The 18619-nt window shown below is 40.7% G+C and overlaps 1 protein-coding gene across 1 annotated transcript in view; it reads left to right on the top strand.

Annotated features, from left to right (window-relative positions):
- The window catches only part of ADGRD1 (adhesion G protein-coupled receptor D1), a 142190-nt gene that overhangs the window by 120153 nt on the left and 3418 nt on the right, over positions 1-18619 (top strand). Inside the window, exons 22-23 of the mRNA XM_017815622.1 lie at positions 15258-15384; positions 16596-16637. Coding sequence (XP_017671111.1) covers positions 15258-15384; positions 16596-16637 — 169 coding nt within the window. The remainder of the gene's footprint in view (positions 1-15257; positions 15385-16595; positions 16638-18619) is intronic.

Below are 18619 nucleotides of genomic sequence, written 5' to 3'. Positions count from 1 at the left end.
TAATCATACTGACAAAGATTGGCTTCCACTGCTGCTGGCAGCCTGGGTGGGACAGGACCTCACCTGGCTTCATCTCCCCTAAACTCCAGAGCTCAGTACAGCTGACACCACCTCCACTGGGACTCCTGAGCTGTGGAGAAATGGTTGCTGACACCAAGCAGTTCAACTTGTCTGTTTAGTGTTCATCTCACTGGCCTTAAAAGTTCTGATTTTTCCCCAAGGGCTGAGGGGAGCCCAGACTGACTGGTTTGTACTCCCAAAGCACCTCTGCAGGTCTCAAGCCAGGAGTGATAACTCACACCTTCAAGGCCATCATCAGCCCATAAGTGAGCAGATATTGCCTCAGGAAATCCTCAGAGCAAAGATGTACTTTGAGTCATCGTGATATCAGTTAGAATGGGTATTTATTGCTAGAGAAGTGCTGGGCCTGGAGCATATTTAGTTTCCTGAAAGATTAAGTTACTTGGCAACGCAAGTGGATATTACCAACAAGGCTTGTTTCTCTTGGCAACAGACAGCAATAAACTGATGTAATTATTTAGAGTAATTGTTCCTGATTTTCCATATGGCAACAGGTCCTCTCAAGTGCTGACTCAAACGTGACTGCAGAATATGCATCAGGGTGAGCCAGTGCTCCACTCTGAAGGCAGCACCTGTCAAAACTTCGTGTTTAAAAGCCAAAACAGAAAAGGAAGTTGCGAACAAAATTCCATTTTTTTTTTTTTGCCATAGAACTAAGTTATTATTCATGTTCCCCATTCACATTTCTCACAGAACGAAGTGCAGTACATTATTGGCTGGCTGACCTCTTCAAGTTCAGATGTTGCTTGTCACAGTGGAGGCATCAAAAGCATCTTGTTGAACGTTTTGTTTTAGTTCCAGACCTACTCGTGTGGTCATTTGTTTGTATAATGTAAATAATAATAGTACCCCCCAAACAAAGTATAGGATAAACTGAAGGAGCAGCATAAAAGAGCAAGTTTTTGTGATACATAAACTGCAAAATACCCAGTAATTTAGGGCAAAATGAATATAATTAATCTGTATATGATCAGAGACATTAATTAATGCATAATAGAATACTGTGAAAGTCTCAACAGTAAGTACTTGGTTGTTGTAGTAATTTTTGTATGTGTGTAAAAATAGCCACTTTTTAGTTCTTTAATTCAGCAAGAGCAGTTTGCTGGTAAGAGCTGAGCAAAGAATTATCAGCTCCTATTTATTAGTTGAATTTACTTAAGAACATGCTTTTTGTTTTGTTTTTGAAGCGTGTCGAACAAATATATATAGAACAGGAACTTTTCACTTAGTTGTGATTGATTGTCCTTGAACCTTTTATTAGAAGATTAGCTATTGACTCTCAGCAAAATAATTTCGAGCAGTAATTCAAATGTGTCTTTATGAGAACGTTTTGCATCCAGGGAACAGATTTTCTGCCAAAAAGCTAATTTGAATGTTTTAGTTCATAGGATGCTGAATCTAATACCTTGAAACATTTAAATGCATACATAAAGCATTTGTTTGAATTATCCCTTCTTTTTTTAGGGAAATAACTAATCATATGTTTGAGTTTAAGCACATGAGTAGCCTCTGTAAGCTTAATGCAATTAAAGCAGCTTAGTTTAATGGAATTGCTCATGTGCTTGAAAAGGCACATGATTACATTTCTGAGTTATGGACCATTTGAACTCTTTTTCTTACTTATTTCTGCTGCATCCAAAGACTTAACTCTAACAGTGCATTCATTATCTCTTATTAAGACCTAAATAGTTTTTTTTCTTGCTGCTCTACCCCCTCAAACTCTCACTCCTGTGTTTGTTTGCAAAGGTACTTCTCTGTTACAGTGAGAAAAAAAACCCAATGTGACAGTGTGCTAGAAATGTGCACATTTTGTTCCCCTTGGGAAGAACCCTTCCCTGATTATGCCTATCACAGGTAACTATTTGACTACCTGAGTTACCTGGCTCCTGGGTTACAAGGGTTAAAATACGACAAAATTCTCAAATATCTTAGTTTTGCACTAAGAGTAATATTAATGATAATAGAGGAAGAAATACAAAGCACATCTTATTTGCAGGAAGTAGTTTTAATCTACTCAGCCATACCCCTGTGATTTCCCAGCCAGTTCACTTCTGCATTGTGTTGTCCAGAAGAGACAGTTTAATTAACTTTTCTTGAGTAAACTGTCAAGTCCAACTCTTATTGAATACTTTCTCACTGCTTGCTCTGAAATGGTCCAATGAGTTGGAAAAAATCTCTGTCTTTTTTGTGAAGTGCACACTTCAGCACCCGGTGAACCAGAAGTGATAGCTATCATAATCATCCATGGAGAAAGCAATTACGGCAAAATTAGAGATATTTCTTAGCCTTTAACCTCATTCTTTCTTTCATTTTGCTTATTTTCTCCGTCCCTCAAAGCTCCACTCAGTAAAACAGTTCACCATTGGAAAAATACTTCTTCTGTTTAGTTAAATTAAGGACTGAAAATTGGAACAAATGGCAGTAGCTTCAATGCATGGGAGGAAAATAGGACTTCAAGGAAAGCTCAGCAGGCCAGTAAGTCATGGAAGCTGCTGTGTTCTGCATGTTTCCACATATCACAACCCCCTTTGCACGAAACTGAAAATGGAACATGTAGGTTTGATGCAAATCCATTCCTTACTTTGGTTATTTGGGAAAACAAAACAAAAGAAAAAGGCTGTAAAGAAAGCACAAGTCCCATGAGGAGAGGCTGAGGGAGCTGGGGCTGTTCAGCCTGGAGAAGAGGAGGCTCAGGGGAGACCTCATCACTCTCTACAACTCCCTGACAGGAGGTTGTAGCCAGCTGGGGATTGGTCTCTTCTCCCAGGCAACCATCAGCAAGACAAGAGGGCATGGTCTTCAGCTGTGCCAGGGGAGGTTTAGGTTGGATATAAGAAAGAATTTCTTTCCAGAGAGGGTAATCAGCCATTGGAATGGGCTGCCCAGGGAAGTGGTGGATTCTCTGTCCCTGGAGGTTTTTAAGACGAGACTGGATGTGGCATCAGTGCCATGGTCTGGGAACTACAGCGGGGTTGCATCAAGGGTTGGACTTGATGATCTTGGAGGTCCCTTCCAACCCAGCTGATTCTATGATTCTATGATTCTGATTCTATGATTCTATGGAAGTATTTCCCTTTGCCAGGTGCGAATCCCAGAGGGTTGTTCCCCTCCCGCTCGTGGTGCTGCAGACACCTGCACGGTTTAACCGTGTAATTGGCCCTTCCAAAGCACTTTGCAAAGCCATCTATTCCCTCCCCTCAGCACACCCGCCGCGCTATGGCAAATTGCTCAGCCGTTTAATCACTGATCCCTTCCGTGCCACGACTCTGCATCGATATTTTACTTTGTTTGTAAACACACCAGTCACCTCCTGCCTCGGATACCGGCGCTGGCAGTCGGTGCTGATCTCTTTGGTGCTTCGACATCAGCCATTTTTTCTGCAGGATATTGTGTATTTGTTGTGTTTTGCTCCTGCGATACCATCCCTGTTTCGTGTCATTTGGTGTCCAACGACTCCTCTTTCTAAGGATTATTCCCAGCTGTTCATTTTCACAGAATGTGCTTGTCAATCGCAGCTCTTGCTTGAAGCTCAGGAGAGCTCTCCTGCCAAAGGAGATATTGTAATCTCCCTCCACAACTAAATTCCTCCCCTTTGTGATGCCATTAGAGAATTTTTCCTTTTTTTTTTTTTTTCCTCCTTCTACAAGGGGTGAGGAGCAAGTTACAATCTGCAAACTCTTCTCAAAGTCTGCAGGGAATCAAAATCTGTAGCACTAGAAAATCCTTTCTGTGCCTTTCTGGGTGGCAGATGCTTGCAGGGCAACCCCGTGAGGCACAAAGCACCTGCTTTTGTGTGCTCTGCTGAAAAAGAAAAGAACTTTTTCCCTTTGCTGAAGGAGAGCCATCCGTTAGGCAGAGCAGTGTGACAAGCCAAATCTGCTTCCAGATATTCCTTTTCTTGACAATTCCTCCCTGTGTGTGAGGAATCGTGTTCATTGAACACCACTTCAAACAGCATGAGGGATGTACCTCACAGACACTGTTGGAAGGGGGGGAGTTGACTGATAATAAAGGAAATAATTAAAATGAAAGTATTAAGCAGTGACAATTAGTGAGCTGAAGTGCTACTGCCAATGATAATGTTTTCAACCTAATTAAATTTTTGGCTCATTGAATATGACAAATACAAATGCAATTTGGGTATCTCCTTATTAGACTCAGAGTTTTAGACTGGAAATAACATGGGTTTGAATGTTGCCAATGAGGGCATTAATGAGGAAGTGCTAATCTTTTAGGGATCATAATGACAGTAATGGCAGTGGTTTCTTTACTGCAGATGCTGAGAGTCTCAGCACTGGAGAAAGGCTCCAGGCCATGTTGTGATTGTTCAGGCGCATTTCAGGCACATTTTGGGAGGAGTATTAAAAGTTTAAAAGTATGTAAAGCATAGCTGTAGAGAGGAGGCTACTCTGCAAAACCAGAGAAACAGGGACAAATAGTAACAGGCTTAAATTGATGGAAAAAACCAAATATCTTTAAGCTTCCTGTAGTGGGAGGGGACTTGCAAAGTAATGGAGCTGATCACCTGGAGAGCTGCTGAGCTGCTGCCTTTGAAGAGCTCCCAGAAGTGGTTGCGCAGCTGCCTGTCAGGGCTAATTCTGGTGCCAGGAGCGACAACAGACCCCTTCTGATGGCTGAGCTGGACGAGATGACACAGTGAGCCTTTCCACAGCTTATTTTTACCTTGGTTGTCTCCTTCTGAGCCAAAATTGTCCTTTGTGGGAATAGTTTTCTGTCTGTCATTACTCCTTAAGCAGGATTTGCTGCTCCAGGGCCTGTTGATTTTGGCTCCCAAGAAAACAAGCAGCTCTGATACTCACGTGCCTGTTTCTTTCTGTGTTAGGAAGGGTAGTAAGTACATGTAGGTACAAAGTATATTTGGAAAACTTGATAGTTAAAGAGGTGCTGGATTTGCTGAGTATAAAGATATAATAATTTTTATTAGAGATGCTTGGGCATGTTTATTTTCACATCTGAATGTCAGGATGGACTAAGGTTTTTTAAAACTTGGTTATTAAATCCTTGTGATGGAACTTTGCTGTGAAAGCAACGGAATCAGTGATGGGAGTGAAGGGTGTGAGAGAAGGGGCCATCCCAAGCCACCCTTCAGCTGTTTATCATCTTGTCTAGATGGGAATGTCTAGGAGCCTCTGTTGTAATTATTGATCTGTGGTTGAATCAATTCCTTGATTCCAACCTATCAGTCCCTGCTGGATTCCAAGAGCAGTCTCTGCAGGTGTAATCTGTTCCCTGCAGGAGCTGAGGGAACACTGTGTTCAGATGGGGTCTTCCTAAGGCAAATCAGGATTTATACAGCATTTAATGAGGAAAAAAACTCTCTGCTGGCCCCATGCCTAAGGTTTGATCATTCCTGATGAGTATTTTGCTGCATACAAGGTGCCTGCTAGAGAGGAGTTGGGTCAAGGGTGTTGTTAACTGTGTGATATTGAGACATCTGAAAACAGAGCAGGTGTGGTGTCGCCCCAGTCTCCTCTTCCCTGCTGCCAGAGCTGTCTAAGGAATAGCTTGTCTTCTTTATCTTAGAATTATAACAGCAGAAACTTTCAGGTTTTGAAAATCTATAGCTTTGAAGTTCATATTAATTTGTTTTTTCTAAAAAAATATCCTAGTTGTATTTAGTTTCCAATCTTTTAATATCTGATTTGAAGCCTTGAAAATGCCAGGAGGAGGATGGTGCTCTGAGTCACAGCTTCATGTCTGGTACTAGATTAACAATTAAATGCTGATCCTCCATCACAAAATGGTACAATTCCCTGTGAACAGCAATAACTTCAGGAGCTTGCTAGAACTGCTTCATTTACATCCTCAGTCCGATTTATAACCTGGAATTCTGTGTCAGCTTTATGCAGAATAATAAGAACAAATATTATAGTTATGGCATTGCAGAAAGTAAATGCAGATTTAAGCCTGCACCTTGTGCAGAGCCCTGGGCAACTTGTAAATCACTGCCCAGGCCGGCACAGCTCTTAGCTAACTGTGATTTATATATTTTCCCTATAATGGCCTCTCAAAATAAAATTAAATAAATGAAAAATACAGGTAATTACAATAAAGAAAAAGTCCTATCTTAGAATCAAAATTACTTTAAAACTTTCAGGTACTCACTCTCTCCAGGTCAGTAATAGAATGCCATTAATGATAGATATGCCACAGGTGTTTTGGAAGTAGAAATGGGACATTATGCTCAATTCTTTTCAACTGAAAAAGATGTGAGGTAGAAACATATTTTAGTGAAAGAAACTGAATAAGAAGCACTTTTCTTTTGGAGCAATACTAGAAATAATGAAAAAGTTAAGTGAGATGATAACTGAAAGCACAAGAACATGAGGAATAGTGAGATTTTGAAAGTGAGTTGCTGTAACCACCCCAGGAAGGGCCATGTTCTTTAACTCTGCATGGTTTCTTATCCCAAATAAGTCTCCTGTAGCTTCTCCAGTTGCTCTCCCAAGTTAGCTGCCTTTTAATGCTGCCATTTAATAATGATATTAAAAACTAGGGAATATATGAACACAGTAGCGGAGCAAAGCAGTTCTGGGTGTCCTCATGTGAGTAGATGGGGCAGTGACTGTAGCTGTGCTCCAGCAATCCTTGCAATCCTTTTTTTCTCCCCCCATTTGTACATTTGAGACGGACGATCAAGCAAGGACGTGGCTGTTTCTTTGCCACTGCTGCAGTCAGAGCTCGTGTGAACCATCACACAGAAAATTGCTTTTCTTTCTCAGTTCATGGGCCCGACCTTGACAGCTTCGCCGTTCGCTGGGGCCGTTGCCATGGAAATGGGAGAACGACCGTTCTGTTGATATTGTTGCATAATTAAGGGTCACTGAGACTGTTCAGGTCAAGGGATCATTTTTAGAGTTCAGCTCCTCGGGGGGGGGAGAACGTTACTCCACAGAAATTTCGTGCATGATTTGGTGTGATTGTTACTTTGTCATCCTAAATTAAACCACGGGCCCCACTGACTTCAAGCTAAAAGCCAGAAATATTTGCCAAACCTACAGATTCCTACAGGAGGCTGCTTTTTTTCTGGGTGTTCCCAGGCTACTCAACTACCAAGCTGTGGATTTCATTGCCACTTGTCTGCTAAAAATTTCCAAATGGTTGTGTAATTGCCTCTGACCATTTTGAAATGTGTGTAGAACACAATCACTTGTACTGGGAAAGGCTCTGGTGATGGATATTTGAGTCTCTGCAGGGTGTAACGAGCTCAGAAGGGTTTTCTCTTAAAAACCTTGACGTTTTTACAAGGACATTTTAAGAAAGGACAAATTGCAGCCTGTCCCATTTTTGATAGGCCACATTTTCTAGATTATCAATAATTTTAATTGGTTGCCTCCAGTCTTTCCAAAAGACCAAACTTTTGAAAACCCAAACCCCAACATGATGCTCCAGCACAAACATCATCAGCACAGAGCACAAAGTGGGGGCTACTTCATATTTTTAGCATATGATGTTCCTGGTTTGACATCCCAGAGTAAGGAAAAAAAAATCATAATGGCTTTCCATCACTGACTGCAGCTTTATAAGTCTTAAAAAACAGGTCTATAAACTGTGTTTCATTATAATTATAAGTAATTAAACAAAGATGGCTCCATATTGACACCTAATCCTGTGCTTTGGACAACTCTTGAGATGTTTAGGGAAAAAAGGCCCCATCCACATTAGCCTTCTGGTTTGGAGAGCCACTATAGATGTTCATTGTCACACTGTTCTTTATTTTTACCATACTTTAATTTTGCACAGAGATTTTTGAAAGGTCTGTCTGCCTCTAGTTTCTGGCTCTTTGAGCAGGTCTATGCTTCTAACACACCCTTTCTTTTTCCCTGTGTGTCCTTTCTGAACAATCTGTGCCCTTTCATATCAGTATTCCAGTCATGTGAATGCTTCCTCCAAATCTCCTGTTATGTAAGGAAAAGTGAACACTCTGAGGTCCTTTTCATAACTTCTGTAATTTGACAATCCCTCTTTATTAGCACTGGGTCTGTCATCTTAGTTTACTGCGAGGCAAACAGAGATTTTCCCCACATGATACAATAACTATAAAAAAGATTGAGATGGCTGTAAATAGAGCAATAAGACTAATTTTCATTATATTGTTTCAAGAAGACTTGCAGAGATTTAGCCAATTAAAAATAGTAAGAGTTGGGCTGATGCAGATTCATGGCTCACACTGACAACATACCTAGGGACAGAAAGCTGTCATGAGATGGAAGAAGTCCTGCACTGGGAGCTTGGAAAATGAATGAAACAATGGAGATTGTAGTGGAAGAAGTAATTAGGTGTAAATGTTGGAGGAAAAATGTAGGTGACATCTTGCCTTCTCCACCTGGCACCCACAAGCCCTTTCAGACACTTCCATTGCCTCGTCCTTGAAAGAAAAAGGTAACAACTTTTCTGGGAATAAACTGTCACAACAAGTTCCTTCTCCTGGGCTCAGTCCAGTGCAGTTCTGGGCACAATGTCCCCGTTAGAAGAAGGGGGAAGTCTGAGGGATCAGACTTGTGCTCACACATGCAGAGTGTCCAGAGCACCACTGCCTGTGAATTTATTATAAATGGTCGTACACAGAAGGGTTGGGATTGTTCTCAGCACACCTGCAGTGACTGTCTGACTGCAGATATTTGTGCTGCATGCTCCTTTAGCAGTTGCTATGGAAAAGGGAAAACATGTTCTCTTACACTGGGGCTCTTCCTGAGGTTCAAGTGATGCTTCAGGAGAAGCAGAGCATGAGAGGAAGCACAGAGACACACATTGTTTGGGTGATTGAAGAACAAATATGCAACAAGACTATTCATTAGCAGCTGGTCCCAGTCACCTTTTAAAAATGGTGACTTCACCAAGAACAGAGCATCTTTTGGGTGTCTCTTGGGAATGAGTTTGTTTAGAGCTGGGTATGCTGTGGCACAAAGCTGCTCAGTGCAGGTCTCCTCATCCAAACCCAGTTATTGACACTTCTTGGCTGCATGTGGGACATCTTTCCACTGTGATAATAGACTCTTATTTTCTTTGATGACTCAATGGCAAAGTTCAGTGGAAAATTAGCTCTTACCTTGGGCTTGGGGATGGAGAAGCAGAGAATGCTGTCTCAGCAGCAGTGCAGTGAGAGAATTAGCAACAAAAATGGTTGGATAAAGGAACTGTAGAAAAATAATGGAAAAACCCCACTGCAAATTCAGTTCCTCTAGGGAAATCATAAACACTGAAAATTCGGCTTGCAAGGACATTATATTTTAATTCTTTATGTTTTTTTAATAGCTTACATTAAAGACAAGGAGAAGAACATGTTTTGGTTCAGTACTTCTTGCTTTTTTGGGGGGGAAGTATATTTTTTTTCTTTTGCAGTTTTAGAATCCAGAAGCAATGGAGGTGACATGGGACTTGACCTTTGGGAGGCCTTAGCAAGGCATGGATTCCTAAATCCCTGGTTAGGTGCTTAAGTCAAAAGTCAGCACTGCCAGTCACTGGAATTGCCTTCTCAGTATTAAAATTCTTAAAGTAGCTCCATTTCTGGTCATGGACTTAATTTTTTCAGGCTTGATGGTGATTTGAAATGAGACTTGAATTTCAGTCCCTGCTCTACTGAATATTTAATATAAATTCAGAAATATTAATAAAGCAAGGATTAGGTAGGACTCTCCTCTCTCAGGGAGTACCTGGTGACTAATCTGTGGAGTTCACCTTCTGTCTCTGAGCCAGAGAATATTTAACTATTTAATATAAGTGGAACAGGTTAAATAGGCAAGAATAAGCACCAAGCAGGGAGTCAAAATGCTTTTCTGGAAGGAAGGAAACTGCACTCCCTTGGACAGAAGAGTGATTGAGCCCAGACTCTGATATTCTGGGCAAATGCTGCATCTACCAAAGGCAGTTTTAGATTTTTGGGAAGGCCTGTGAGAGATGACACTACTTTGGCTACATCTTCCTCACTGTGAGGGTCTGTGGTTGAGAGTGTACAGAAAAGGAGTAATGCCACCCCCCTTTCCACTCATGTGATAAAAATCAATCTGATTTAGTTGCTGTTGCAGCCTAAATTGCTTTTTTTGTAGCTACAATACTTTTGATTATCAAGGTCTTCCTGGGTTATAAATGGCACTCATGAGAAAGCAATGATCTGAAGTGACTGTGAATTTATAGTTCTTATTCAGTTTCACAGCATTATTTTGAAAGTGCAAATAACATTTGGGAAAATGGGAAATGGCCTCTGCAATTACCAGTAGCTTTGTCTTCTTTTTTTATTATTGTTTTTTTAATTTACAGCTGAGCCTAGAAATCACCCAAGAATAGGCAAGGAAATGTGTATGTGCTAATTAAAAGCCATTCCTTGTGCCATCAGCCTTATTGTCCATACAGCCAAGACAAAGTGTAGGAGGAGAAGGAGGTACAGCTATATTTGCAGGAGTTCATGAGCTTGGTGTCAGGAGCAGAAGTAAAATCCATGCCTGTCCTTCCTAAGATGAGAGCTCTACCCGCTAGATCAAGATGTCTGGCAGAGTTCAGAGATTAATTTCTTTTAATGAAACGCCCCCACACCTCCTCTGATGTCACTTGGTGCAGTGTGGGGAGTAAATTGGTTGCTAAGTTCAAAATGGGCCTGAGGGATTTGACTCTGAGCCCAAGCTTTGGCTGCTCTGCTGAGCAGCTCACACCACCCTCAGTGCATTACTCTGCCAAGACTCCATTTTTCTCTTGAGGAGCACAAGGGAGCTCATTCCTCTAAATTCCTGATGGTATCAGTGGCTGTGGATCAGCCCTGTGTTTTTATTGCTATTTAAATCCCTAAAAAATATGAGGTGTTACCAATATCCTTCCATCTGTCTGTTTGACATCGGTGACAACTCACCACCTAAACCTTCTTGGTGCTGGTTTTACTCCTTGGAGCAATGAAAGGAGCTCCAGGGAGCAAAGTGAGCAGCAGCACAGGGTGCTCTCATGGTCAGAGACCTGCTGTTCCTCTGACAAGGTGTGTGCTGAACTTGCATGAAAAACATTTCCATTCCCAGGCAGAATTGCTGCCTGTGGCTTCCCAGCAGCTCTCCAGCTTCCAGCTTAGAAATGGGTGAGTGCTGCTCGTAACAAATGGGAAACCCAAGCTAAATTCCATTTTTTCCAGGCATTAGTCCGAAATGTTATTTACTGGTCCGGGGATTTATTTATTTTATACAAAGCACAAAGGATATTGCTGGAAGTGACTTGTGAGGAGTTCAAGAAACAAGAGAGAAACTTCAGTTAAAAGACTTATTTGTCAAGTTATCAATTTCGGTGAATTGTGGTGAAGGATTTCTGCCTTTTTTTTTTTTTAGACAGCATTTCCTCCAATGATTACATAATCTTGGCTTATGGGTCTGAATTTAGTTCTTACTTCAACAGGCATCAGGGCTGAAAAGTGGATGTCAGAAGTCTTAAAAGGATTAGTGCTCCACATAGAACCAATAAAATTGATTTGTGAATTAGGGGGCCCCCTTTACAGAAGTAATAAAGTTTTCTTTCTGCGAGGAGTGAAATTTCTTTCTTGTAAGCTGTCAGTGGAGTCGTTCTGCCTCGGTGTGAGGTATCGACAGAGTGCTCAGGGCAACAGCAGAAAAGGGCAGAGATTAACCAAGGGGAAGGGAGCAATCACAATTGAGCAGAGCTGTTCCACACCAATTGCAAATACAATAAAACTGGAAGGCCCGACTGTGCTCTTGGAAAAACGTCCCTGGTAACTTTAGTAACAGTGCAACGATTTTATATGATGTTGGTAATGAAAACACGCCTCGGAGGTGCTGAAACCTGCACTTCTTTCACGCCGGGGCTTCGACAGAGCCGTGATAATTGTCCAACTCGGAAAACTTCCCTTCCTCTGCTGATTGATTAGTGCACACTCCAGGATTTCAGCTGGAGGAAAATGCCTGGCTCTGACTGAGCAAGATATACAGAAAACATCAAAATCCTGCACTGGAGTGAGTGTTAAAAAAAAAAAAAAAGCAACTGAAAAAAAAGCCAGTCGAAGAAATTTGGAGGGGAAGATCTCTGATGAGCAGGGTTTACCTCTCAGGAATTAGAATTAAGCTGTAAGAAGAGGAAAAGGAAAGAGGGAAAGGAAAGAAAAACACTTTTTTTTTTCAGCTGGAAAATAAAAGGGTGAGTGCATGTTAAATGGATAGCTTAGAAATTAATGGATAATGTATCTAAGGATATTTAAAAGGCTCCACCCTGGCCCTCTGAAAGTGGGATTCCACTGTGAGTGCTGGGATTAAGTATGGATTTACAAGGACCTGCCACATCTGAAGAGCAGCCTCTGATGGCAGAGGATGTGGTGCTGTGCAGCACTAATTCATGGCTGCTTTTCAGCTTGGAAAAGCTTACAAATCTGAATCAGTTGTGTCAAAGTGGTTTTTGGTGAGTGGTGCTTCAGAAGTCTCTGTGACCCAGCCAAAGAGATTGTTGGTGTTGGGGCAGAGTGAGAACAACCCTGAACCATAAACTGAATTGATAGATAGGTTATGTGCAGCTAATAATATCCCAAAGGCTTTTCCATATATTCTAGATATAAAAATTTATTCAGACTCAAAGTATTTTTGTGTTTTCCAGAGGTTGTCCAAGTAATAACAGGTATATACTTAAATATATATAGGCAAGATAAAACAATAGAAAGGAGAAAAGAAATCTTTTGTGCTGGTTTTGCTTTGTTACAAATTAATTAATAGGACTGATCCTTCAGTGTATTTAGGTGCAGACAGACAAAAAGCTCACCTAATTTGGTGCTGTTAGACTGCAGAAGAGTGACAATATCTGAGCTTTTAAAAGTGTATGTGAGAAACAAGCTGTTGGGTTCCTTCTGATTTCAAAGGCCAGAGCATAAGAACAAGCACACAGCAGAAATTTGGAGGGTCTTTTCTAAAGCAGTGGCCATTCTGTCTTCTGACACATTTGGGCACAAGGACAAAAAAAGATTTTAGCAGAGTTTTTGAAGTCCTGGTGGGGCTGAACCTCAGTATCTGCAAAGTAAGACCTGCCCCTGCCCCAAATTATTGCTTCTTCATGTCACCCATTTTATAGACTCAAGTGATGCTAGTGACTTTTTTTTTTAAGTTGCACAGCTTAAGTCATGCATGGAGAAGTATTCCTTCTGCAAAAACAACATCTATTTGATTGTGCTCTATATCTTAGTGTACTAGAACTAATCTGCTAAAATATTCATGTGGAAAAGAAAAATGGGAATAAGAAAAAAAAAATAAAGTATGTGCAGAGTGTCAGAATTAATGTACCTAGTGGAACATTAACTTTAGTATTTCTAAGATTTTTTAACCTTGCTACCTTAATGGTGTTCTGACACAGCATTTTACAGTCAGTATTTTTCTTTTTTAAAGTTCAAAGATAAAAAGAAAGAAGGGTGGGAAGGGGAGGGGTAAGTGGAAGAAAATAAAAGAGCACCATAAACAATAGAGCTGAGTCCTTTGATTGGTGAGTAAAGCTCTTAAATGTCTTGAATGAATAAAGTCATATGTAGGATGAAATTCAGAGCATGTAAGCATAGAAAGTTATGCAATAATTAGGAAGAAAACTAATGAGATTTAAGTGAACCTTATGCAGAGCTGACCCTTAGACAGTCTTAAATGAATTTCACCCTCACATGGCTGCTCCTCTAAATGAGTGTGCATGAAACATTAATAGTTCTGCGAGGAAAATCCCATGTCTGTATTCTATTTTCATTTTTAGCTATGAATTTCTGCTGCACATGTGCTGAACTCTGGGCTTAGTAGTGAGCAGTCTTTATTAATACATGATTTTTAAAAGTATATGAGACATTTGTGATGTTAAAGGCCTCTAAAAATCCACTCTGTAAGAATGGGTTTGAAAATATTGGAATTGAGGGCCTGACTCTATTCTGCTCCCAACTACAAATTACAGACGAAGCTTTTTATGCTCTGACTCAAAAACAAATATTTGAAAACACTTTTGGCAACAAACCAGCTGGGAAAAATTATATTCCAAACTGAATAATGTATAAAAGTGGCGAGTGTGAGAATAAAAGAAAGAAGAAGAAGAAAACAGGGTAGTTTGCAATGCAGACAGTTCTACAAGTGTAGCTGTGTCGGGCACACCAGTCCCTGCTGGATTAGAGCAGAAAATGGATGCAGGTGTTTCCCACACCTCTGCTACAGGGTCCTGATCTCTAGGGGAGGTTTGGTTGCCCCTAATTCCTCTTGTAGATGAAGGGAAGTGGAAAGTGATTCTTTGGTGTTTAATGGAGACAGCTACAAATACACTCGGGAGACCTCAGTGTGACCTCGCAATTCTGAGCCCAAAGCCTTTATTTTCTCTGTGGTTCCCTTTGTTTAGTCTTCATATAAAATCTGCTCCACCAAATTCGGCTGCTGCAGAAAACTTTCTGTGATTGTTTAATTCTCTGATATACTACAACCCAATTCATCTTCCACCATAACAAACACCCTGTATATAATGAACACCCTGTACATAACTCATTAAGGCAAAACCAAAAATCCCTCTTATATTCTCAGTGCTATTAACTTTTCAGCTGTCATACTACCTTCCATTGAAATTCTGCCAAGTTCCTCCAGACTAAGCAGAGTGAACATATATCAGTAGGGATCTCCAAGAAACACAAGCTATTTAAATATTTGATGTACTTTTCTCTGAATCAACAAGGCAGGGTGGTAGCAGAATAATGCTGAGGTGTTAGAGGATTTGCATTTGGCAGAGTTACATGTTTATTCCCACTTGTGGTGATTAAAAATCCCAAGCCACTTTCTGTAAGGGAAATACCATGTTTTCTTGACTCAACCGTATACTGAGCGTATATATTTTGGATGTACTATACAGTGGGTTTCATTTTTCCAGTTTCTGGCTTCTGTTTTTGACTCTTACAATTGACTCCTCACTGATAAAATGATATTTCACTGTAAACTGAAGATATTTCAATAGTTTCAGGACCATCTCTGCATCTCTTCCCCTGAACCCTCAGTCATTGACTCCCCATCTATATCCATCCCATGTGATACCAAGATTCTGTTATCTCCATTTCCATAGATGAAAAATAATTAAAAGGCTTGCCCATGAAAAGAATTCCATGGCAAAGAGAGTTACACACATTGTGGGGGCTGAAATCTGTTTAACTGTCTCCCCACCTTTGCTGTTCTCGTTCTCTCTTTCAGACTGACAGCTAAAGCCGTCGCTGTTCTCTTACCAATCCTGGGAAGCTCGTGGATCTTTGGGATTCTGGCTGTCAATGCCCACACATTAGTATTTCAGTATATATTTGCTGTGTTCAATTCACTACAAGTAAGTACCTGGTGGGAAGGTTTCTGGCTACAGAACTGGTGCCGAGATCCAATTAAATGGATCATTAGTAACATTTTCAAACGCTTGTGCTTACTGCATTTTTTTTTTCCTGTGTTTTCCTTCCTCTGTCTTTTAAGCTTGTGTTGACCACACAGTGCTGGCAATAGCTTGTCTCTGAACAGAACTTGTATCCATCCCACTCCTTAGTGTTTCCAGTAGCAATAATTAAATAAATGAGACAGGGAGCTTGAGAAATGAAATCCATTCTTCCTGGGCCGTGTACCACGGGCAGGATTCTTCAGCAAAGATACCAGGCCAATTTTTCACTGTCAATTTAAGGCCTCATTACTGAGACTGAATGAAAGTGAACAGAAGTTTGTGGGGAAGATCAAAAGTGGAGCTATTCCATGTGCTGCACGTGGCTCTTGCATGCAGACAACTAGACCCTCATCTTCCTGGTACACCAATCCAGAAAAATAGCTCTGTCCAAGAAGGAATGGAAACATCTGCTTAGCTTTAAGCAGACATTTCAGTAGAGGCCTAAACCTATAGGTGTGTTACAGTTCTTTCCCAAATAATAATTACAAAGAGGAATCAAAAATAAACTCCTGTAAATCCCTTTTTTTGTCTCATGGACACAAAAAGAGGGAAAAGGGGTTCTGCTCATGAGCTGATAAGAAAAGTTCCGATTTTCATCCAAAATAACAACAAAAAAAAAAGTTTGGCTAAATACTCCCCCCTAAAAATATAGAATTATTCTGAGAGGAAAAGAGGATGGAACTTTTTCACTTTACATTGGACAAAAAGCCCACAGATAGCAAACTTCTGCTTTGAAAATTTTCCTAGTGCTTTTCTAGTGTGGCAAATACTGATCTGGTGTTTCCCAAATAGCGTTTCCCTCTGCCTTGGTCTTCGCAAGCACAAACAAAAAGTTCTCTTGTTGTCATGAAAACGGAATTCCTGCCTATTTTCAGCCAGATTTTTCCTTTAGTACTGCAAGTTTTTAGGAGGTGCTTTCTTACAGGAAGAGTTCTAGACAAGCCTCATAGTTACCTAATGATGCAGGTCTCTGCAGTGTCACTCAGGGCACAGTTTAGTGCACTCTCTGATATTTATAGATCTCCAGCTACCCAACAGCTGCTCTGTATGACATTGCTGGATTTGATTCTTCACAGCCAGACCTCACCCTTCTCCCTTTTATCTGTTTCCAGGGATTTTTCATGTTCCTGTTTCACTGTCTTCTGAACTCAGAGGTATGTAACCCAATGGTGTCAACAAATTTAGTGTTAACGAATTTGGTGTTAACAACTTGAAAGAATGTAAGTGCAGAACTAGAACAGACTCCCCATTATTGTTGCCTGCTCTGTCACTGATTGCCTTTTAATTAACACATGACTGTTAGTGGCTTTGTAACTCCCGGCATTTTGGCCCGTGCTTGACATTTGTTTTAATTAGCATTTAAGACAGGTTTGAAACAAATAAAAAGGATAAGAGGAGGCAGTTCCAGACTAAGGAAAGAAGCTCTCCTGAGGGCTGGAGGGGCTGAGCAGGGCACCCACTGCACTGCAAAGAGAGGATGCCTAAAAATTGGGAGCAAGACTCACTCTGGCAGTCCCCGTTGGGGCTCTGTTATATCTGCAGTTCCAGAGAGGAAAATAATTATTCTCAGCAAAACATACTGCTCATGCAGCCCTTAATGGGAAACCAAACAGAGTAGAAGATATTCCAGGTCTTTTTCTTGGCAGGAAGCTCAGGTTTTCCTAGTGGACTGAGGCATCTTTTTGCATTAAGGCTGTGTTAGAGCAACTGGGATAAAGGCAGGGCAAGGCTGATGTAAATGGGGCTTGCAGCATCCTCTCCTCCTGTGGCAGAGAGCAGAAAATGCTGCTCAGCATCATGTATTACTGATAACAAATGTTTCTTATGAAAACCATTTCCAACACGCTGCCAGGGGTACTGTGAAGGCACAAATAGCTCTGGTTCTCCCCCAGTTCTTTCTTCTGGATGTGATAAGTAACTCTGCCCCATAACCCGCTGCTGCTTCCTATGTGACAGTAGCACTCCAGCTCTTCCCTGGAGATATTATTTATTACTATTTGCCAAACTATTCAGTCTCAGAGCATCATTTGATGTGATTTCTGCCACAGTCAGTTTGGAGAGTCAGGACTGACTTGATCTTTTCTGAGATCAACTAAAAGTAAGCAGGCAGCTGAAAGGTAGGGAGGAAAAATATTTCTTCATTCCGTTCTCCCCCAAGGCTTAGAAAACTTGAAGCTTCAGATATTTTGTATCAAATACAAATATTTGAATTGCTGAAGCTCATGAGGAATTAAATTCAGAAACTTTTCAGAATTTGTGTCCTCAAAAACCAGTTTACACACAGCTGATGAGAGCTGTCATTTTTGGAGAGCAGGCCTTACTGACTTCATCATAGGCTGTGCATGTCTAAAATACTTCTTCAGCTAAGCAGCAGGAACTCTTCTTGAGAATTTCTTTCTTACTGTAGAAGTAAAACTCAGGTATTGTGCAGAGAAGTCTGTAGATTGGGTGTAGAAGTGCTTGGGTAAAAAAGGGCTTTATTCCCAGTGCACCCAAACAGAAATGCACATGTATTATGAAGAAGCACAGCAGAATGAGCCAAGATGATCTGAAAAGTTGTCTTGATGTCAACATCATAACACTGTTCAATCACTTCCAGCCAATAATCCCAGATAAATCTCACCTATTTGCCTAAAGAATGCCTGTCCCACCATCCTGTCTTTATGCAGCTGATTATTTTCAGAATATTCCTCCATCTCTAGGGAGTTTCAACTTTAAATAATTCGGTTTACAACGGGCTGGCAGCTGGTTTATGTCCTTGTGGCATCTGGATATATCAGGGCTGTGTGAGCTCCAGGGAGAGCCTGCCTGAACAGGGGACCTTGTGGTCCAGCCTGGGGCTGTATATTTAGTTAGAAAATGTGCAAGTGTCCTGGTGAGCTGCTGAAATCAGTATAGTGGCACTTCATGGAATCATTCAAACCAGGACTGCAAATGCTGGGAATGTATGTTTATATGCACTGCAGTTTGAGGGGTTTTTTTACTTTTATTATTTTTCATTTATTTTTTAATGAGATGAATGGTAACAGTCACATCTCAGAAAAGTAAAGTTAAATTTTAAAATAAGACCATAAATATAAAGAAAAGTGTATAATAATAAATAATAATTATAATTATATTAATAAAATATATAAAA

The sequence above is a fragment of the Lepidothrix coronata genome, unplaced genomic scaffold (assembly GCF_001604755.1).
Source record: "Lepidothrix coronata isolate B3197 unplaced genomic scaffold, Lepidothrix_coronata-1.0 Scaffold51, whole genome shotgun sequence".
NCBI lineage: Eukaryota > Metazoa > Chordata > Aves > Passeriformes > Pipridae > Lepidothrix > Lepidothrix coronata.
The sequence above is the reverse complement of the archived record's forward strand: the minus strand, read 5'-3'. Positions and strand labels throughout refer to the sequence as shown.